This window comes from Hylobates moloch, unplaced genomic scaffold, assembly GCF_009828535.3.
Source record: "Hylobates moloch isolate HMO894 unplaced genomic scaffold, HMol_V3 SCAFFOLD_6, whole genome shotgun sequence".
NCBI lineage: Eukaryota > Metazoa > Chordata > Mammalia > Primates > Hylobatidae > Hylobates > Hylobates moloch.
In genome coordinates, this window is record NW_026652281.1 from 81,613,261 (window position 1) to 81,620,309 (window position 7,049).

The 7,049-nt window shown below is 51.9% G+C and overlaps 1 protein-coding gene across 1 annotated transcript; it reads right to left on the reverse strand.

Moving 5' to 3' along the window:
- Window positions 1–248: 248 nt before the first annotated feature.
- Window positions 249–6,596, reverse strand: LOC116470410 (cardiotrophin-2). Its single transcript, XM_032155930.1, has 3 exons — window positions 6,581–6,596; window positions 3,777–3,913; window positions 249–707 (listed from the first exon to the last, which is right to left on the reverse strand). Exons 1-3 carry the CDS (start codon window positions 6,594–6,596, stop codon window positions 249–251), a joined length of 612 nt encoding a protein of 203 aa, XP_032011821.1.
- Between the last annotated feature and the right edge of the window lie 453 nt (window positions 6,597–7,049).

Consider the following 7,049-nt stretch of genomic DNA (forward strand, 5'->3'; position numbering starts at 1 on the left):
ATGGGTAACCCATGGAATGGTATCCATGGAGGTTGACCCAGACCTGGAAGGCAGGCCAGAGGACCTGGGCCGGAAGGCCCTGAAATAAGGAAATTGACGCCTGGCTCCCAGGAAATATTCCCAGACATGGCACCCAAGCCCCGTCTGCTAGACGAGGTTTATCTCCTTTTCTAGCCCACAAGCAAGGCAGAAAAGAGGCCATTGTGAAAGAGGAAGTGCTGCAGCCTCTGACAGGAAGTCCTACCCCTCTATGCTGGGTACTTAGCCTTGAGCAGAGCCAAGTCTCTCACAGCTCGGTCTGTCCAGTGGCCATATTCCTGGGTCACCACGTAGCCTCGACATTTCCTCTCAAAGGCCGAGGCCCCAAAGGCAACAAGCCCTAGAGTATCCTCTTCTGGGGGGATTGGCAGCCCCAGGGCTGTCATGATGGCGGCCATATTGCCCAGCAGGCTTTGGGCCCTGAGTCTCACAGCCCCGAGCTGAGCCAGCAGGATGGGACTGCCAGGATTCAGGTCCCTCTGGTCGTCCCCCAAGAGCTGGAAGTGCTGGGTCAATGCCAGGAAGGCCCTCTGAGCAAGGCTCAGCCGTTCCCCGTCATCCAGGGCATGCCAGGTCTTAAAGAAGGTGGTGGCAGGAGGCAGGCTGCTGAGCTGGAGCTCAGGGGCCGAGAAGCCAGGGTCACTAAAGGGGCTGCCCTGATACTGGAGCTGCAGGAGGGACAGAGACAGACAGGAGTGAGGGGACCAGAGCAGTACCTGGGACTCTGACTCAGTGCCTGCCCACTGAGACTGGCTTCTTCCCAGGAGTCGTCTCTGGCTGCGTCTCAGGGAGCTGCTGGGATGTCCTGACACAGGGCAAGGGCCCTAGGAGGCTCAGGTGTGTCATCCTCTGCACGCTAGCTGTGCAACGTGGAGTCACAAGCTTCAGAAATTCCCATCTGGCAGTGTTATTATGAAGATTATAGGAAATAATATATATAAAGCCCTTAGCAGTCTGGGCACGGTGGCTCACAGCTGTAATCCTGGCACTTTGGGAGGCCGAGATGGGCAGATCACTTGAGGTCAGGAGTTTGAGACCAGCCTGGTTAACATGCCAAAACCCTGTCTCTACTAAAAATACAAAACTTAGCCAGCTGTGGCAGTGCGCGCCTGCTATGCCAGCTACTCAGGAGGCTGAGGCACGAGAATCACTTGAATCCAGGAGGCAGAGGTTGCAGTGAGCCGAGATCATACCATTGCACTCTAGCCTGGGCGACAGAGTGAAACTCTTAAAAAAAAAAAAAAGCACTTAGCACAGTCTAATATAGAATACAGCATCTGATATACAATAAGGGTGTGATAAGCCATCATTAATTAATAATATATTTATATTAATAACAATCAATGAACACTATGATTACATTATTTACTGTAATGTTTTCTTTTCTTTTATTATTTATTTATTTATTTTGAGACAGAGTTTTGCTCTTGTTGCCCAGGTTGGAATGCAATGGTGTGATCTTGACTTACTACAACCTCTGCCTCCCAGGTTCAAGCGATTCTCCCACCTCAGCCCCCCAAGTAGCTGGGATTACAGGCACACGCCACCACACTTGGCTAATTTTGTATTTTCACTATGTTGGTCAGGCTGGTCTCAAACTCCTGACCTCAGGTGATCCACCTGTCTCAGCCTCCCAAAGTGATGGGATTACAGGCACGAGCCACCACACCTGGCCTACTGAAATATTTTAAACCAAGTATATTATTGACAATGTAGTTACAGCCTGGTATCTTTTTTATTTATGGCATTTAGTTATGTTTGTTTACTTTATTTTAATTTTATTTCCCGAGATGCAGTCTTGCTCTGTCACCCAGGCTGGAGTGCAGTGGCATGATCTCGGCTCACTGCAACCTCCGCCTCCCAGGTTCAAGCAATTCTCCTGCCTCAGCCTCCTGAGTAGCTGGGATTACAGATATGTGCCACCACTCCCGGCTAATTTTTGTATTTTTAGTAGAGATAGAGTTTCACCATGTTGGCCAGGCTGGTCTTGAACTCCTTACCTCAAGTGCACCTCGGCCTCCCAAAGTGCTGGGATTACAGGCATAAGCCACCATGCCTGGCCTGTTAATTTTCTTACAATCATTAATAAATACTTGTTAATATTACTACATTTAATTGAGAACCTTCCCCATCAAAGTTCTTACTTCCACAAAGTAAGATCGCCAGAATCTTTTTTTTTTCCCTCTGGGACAGGGTCTCACTCTGTCACCCTGGCTGGAATGCAGTGGTGCAATCTGGCCTCACTGCAACCTCCGCCTCCCGGGCTCAAGAGATTCTTTTGCCTCAGCCTCTTGAATAGCTGGAACTAAAGGTGTGCGCCATCACACTTGGCTAATTTTTGTATTTTTAGTAGAGACGGAGTTTTGCCATGTTGGCCAGGCTGGTCTTGAACTACTGACCTCAGGTGATCTTCCCACCTCAGCCTTCCAAAGTGCTGGGATTATAGGTGTGAGCCACAGCCCCTAGCCCTGGGACCTTAGTGCACACTGATAGATGTCCTAACTGGCAGATTGCCTGGTCCCATTTTACAAGTGGAAAAACTGAGGCTAAGGGTGCCCAAGGCTATCCAGGGAATAGTGACAGCTGTGGGACTAGAAACTAGGTCGAAAGGTTCAGTCACTTCACGGGGGCCAGAAATCTAGCCCAGAGAAAGAACTCCAGATGTCAGGAGCTCCAGGGCCAGACAGACCATGTAAGTTGCGAAGAAGGCAGGACTATGACGCCAGGTGGGAGTTTTGACCAACAGTATCCCTGTGCCTGCTATAGACAGGCATTCCATTCATATTCAGACTCTGAACAGGAGCTGTATGGGCCAGACAAAAAAATAGCTGTGGGTCAGACTCAGCCAGCAGGCTTCCAGCTTTAACTTTGAGACTGTGTGGGAGGCCATGGAAGGGGGAGGAAATTCCACAGACCTGGCTACAGATCCTGGCACTGCCAGTTATTAGCTCTGTGACCTCGGGCAAATTATTCACCCCCCTCTAAGACTCAGTTTCTTCATCTGTAAAATGGATTATAATTCCACCTCCTAGAACTGTTTGAAGAGTCAGTAAGATAATGGGGGTAAAGGACAGGCACAGTGGCTCATGTCTGTAATCCTAGCACATTGGGAGGCTAAGGCAGGTGGATCAGTTGAGGCCAGGAGTTCAAGACCAGCCTGGCCAATATGGTGAAACCCTGTCTCTACTAAAAATACAAACATTAGCCGGGCGTGGTGACATGCACCTGTAATCCCAGCTACTCAGGAGGCTGAGGGACAAGAATCATTTGAACCCGGGAGGTGGACGTTGCAGTGGCTGAGATCACACCGCTGCACTCCAGCCTGGGTGACAGACATTGGGGGTAGAGTGCCAAGCAGGCATGGGCCCAGATAATCACACAGCATGAATGGTGGGGAATTAAATGTGGCTGTGTAAAGCCCTTCTCTCTCGGTGTGTCGTTCTAACCCCGTCACAGTCCTGGGAGGTCAGCAAAGGCACGCTCAGCATCCCATTTTGCAGATAAGGAAGCTGAGACCAAGAGAGGAAGAATGACTTGCCTAAGGTCACCCAGCCACCAGTGACATGAGTGGCACGAGTGAGTGTGGCTCTAATGAACACTAGAGTGTTACAGGCATCCCTGTCCCCTCGGGCTATGGAGGAGTCTTCTGGACTTGCTCTGCTCACCCTACCCATGGCAGGGCCAGGGAGGCAGCATCCCTCTCCCCTCATCCCCTGCTCATGCCCCTTGTCACTCATGTAAGTCTGCAGCAGCACTGAGGTGTTCTTCTGCATGTAGAGGGCCAGGCTATAGGCTTGACTGATGGGCTCAGCTGGGGAGATGGAGGCTGCTGAGCTGAGGGGTGGCGACAACACGGTCAGCAGGCAGAGGCGGGCTGGCGGACGAAGCCGGAGGTCAGCACCATGGCCTCGACCCTGCCTCCGATTCATTTATTCATCTCCACAACTCCGGAAAAGGGCCCATCCCTTGTGGGCTCCAGCGATCTTGCGTGTCCAAGTCAGTGACAAACCCTCCTGCAGGTAGATTATCCTGGCCCAGAACCCTCTGAACTCCAGGCTCATTGATTCAGCTACTTGACATTTTCTTTTTTTTTTTTTTGAGACGGAGTCTCGCTGTCGCCCAGGCTAGAGTGCACTGGCGTGATCTCAGCTCACTGCAAACTCTGCCTCCCGGGTTCACGCCATTCTCTTGCCTCAGCCTCCCGAGTAGCTGGGACTACAGGCACCCACCACCTCGCCCAGCTAATTTTTTGTATTTTCAGTAGAGACGGGGTTTCACCATGTTAGCCAGGATGGTCTCGATCTCCTGACCTCGTGATCTGCCCGCCTTGGCCTCCCAAAGTGCTGGGATTACAGGTGTGAGCCACCGCGTCCGGCCGCTACTTGACATTTTCACTTGAATATTAGTAAGCATCTCAAACCCAAAATATCCAGGGTTTAATTCTGGAATATTCCCCCCAAGCCCCTCCTCTCCCAGGCTCCCCTGTCTCAGGTAAAGGCATTTCAATTCTTCCAGTTGTTCAGGCCAAAGTCATGGTGTGCTCTTTGATGCTTCATTTTTTTCTTACTCTACACACCCAATCCCACAGGAAATCCTGCTAGCTCTACGCTTTAAAGGCAGCCAGCGCAAGTGTGACTTTTTTCCTTCTTTTAGAGATGGCGTCTTGCTCTCTCACCCAGGCTGGAATACAGGGGTGTGATCAAAACTCGATCAAAGCCTCGAATTCCTGGGAGCAGGCGATCCTCCCACCTCAGCCTCCCAAGCAGCTGGGGCTACAGACCCACACCACCACACTCAGTTAATTTTTTTAAATTTTATGTGGAGACAGGGTCTTGCTATGTTGCCCAGACTGGGCTCCAACCCCTGGCCTCAAGCAATCCTCCTGCCTTGGCCTCCCAGAGTGCTGGGATTACAGGTATGAGCCACTCCACCTGGCTGCATGCTTATCTTAAATGTAAATAGATGCTGCCAAATTGTCCTCTCAAAGATCTGGTCCAAGCTGGGCACGGTGGCTCACGCCTATAATCCCAGCACTTTGGGAGGCCAAGGCGGGCGGACCACAAGGTCAGGGGTTGGAGACCAGCCTGGCCAATATGGTGAAGCCCCGTCTCTACTAAAAATACAAAAAAGTTAGCCAGGCGTGGTGGCAGGTGCCTGTAATCCCAGCTACTCAAAAGGCTGAGGCAGGAGAATTGCTTGAACCTGGGAGGCGGAGGTTGCAGTGAGCCAAGATCAAGCCACTGAACTCCAGCCTGGGTGACACAGCGAGACTCTGTCGGCTGAGGCAGGAGAATCGCTTGAACCCAGGAGGCGGAGGTTGCAGTGAGCTGAGATCTCGCCATTGCACTCCAGCCTGGGCAATAGAGTGAGACTTCGTCTAAAATCTGGTCCGTTTATGTTTCCACCAACAGTGTGAGGCTCAGAGAGGAGGAGAATGACCTAAGGTCACCACCCAGGAGCAACGGAGATGAGAGGCAAACCCAGGGCAGCCTCCTTCATTCCCCCTTGCCACATTCCTGAGTTCCCAGAGTTCAGAAGCAACTCAGAGAAGCCTGAGAGGGAAGACCATTTCATTCCTTCATTTGACAAACTTCAGGCCTGCAGTGGTTTACAGCTGCAATCCCAATATTTTGGGAAGATCGCTTGAGCCCGAGTTCGAGACCAGCCTGAGCAACATAGGAGATCCCATCTCTACAAAAAGTTAAAAAAAAAAAAATTATGCCAGGCGCGGGGGTTCACACCTGTAATCCCAGCACTTCGGGAGGCCGAGGCAGGTAGATCACTTGAGGTCAGGGGTTCGAGACCAGCCTGGCCAACATGGTGAAACGCTGTCTCTACTACCGATACAAAAATTAGTCAGCCGTGGTGGTGGGCACCTGTAATCCCAGCTACTCAGGAGTCTGAGGCAAGAGAATCACTTGAACCCAGGAGGCAGAGGTTGCAGTGAGCCGAGATCGTGCCACTGCACACCAGCCTAGGCAACAGAGCAAAAACTCCGTCTCAAAAAAAAAAAAAAAAAAAAGAATTAGCATAACCTGGTGTCGTGCACCTGTGGTCCCAGCTATTCAGGAGGCTGAGGCAGGAGGATCACCTGAGCCCTGGAGTTTAAGGCTGCAATGAGCAAAGATTCTGCCACTGCACTCCAGCCTGGGCCACAGAGCAAGACCCTGTCTCAAAAACCAAACAAACCAACAAAAAAAGCCACAGTTGGATCACTGCAGCACTTTCTGTCACACTAGCTTTACAATTTTCTTATTAGTACACGTATTATGTGTCTGCAGAATGAAATTTCCATGAGGCCATGGATTTTTTTCTGTTTGTTCACTGCTGTCTCCCCAGATGCTTCCAACAGTACCTAGCACATGATAGGCATTCAATAAATATTTGTCGAATTAATGATGAAGGAAGCCTTGATGTGGGAGGAGTTGGAGGTTTTCAGCAGGTGCAAAGAGAGCTAGACACCTGAGTCAGAGAGAGGAGGGGCTCTGCGCGTCCCCCCCTCCTGTGTCTCTGGGGCCTGGCGCCCCTGCCCTTCACTCACCCAGTGGACAGCTCATGCTGTCTCCTCGGCTTCTTCCTCTCTGAAGCCTCTGGGTCTTTCAGGACACCTGTCCTTCTGCCCCTCACGTGTCTTTATACCTGGGGCTGAGCCCTGGGACGGCCCAAGAGGGAGGGAGGGAGTCACATCCTGGGGAGAGTGGCAGGAGCGGGCAGGGCCCTGGCAAAGAATGAGAGACCGACCTGGCCACCAGACAGGACAGGGAGCGGGTGGGAGGACCCAGAAGGGGGACATATGTTCCGCATGGGGAGGCCTCGTGTGCAGAACCCCAGAGGCAGGAAACGGGTAGGGAAGGGGACACAGATGGGGCCCCCAGGCCCCTCCAGCTCCCAAACTCGACCCTAAACCCTGATGGCTGGGAGGGAGGGTGCAAGGGCGTGATGGGGATTACCCAGGGACAAAGGGGCCGCCCCGCTCCCTGCTGTTCTGCACGTCCTGGGATCCAGTTTCC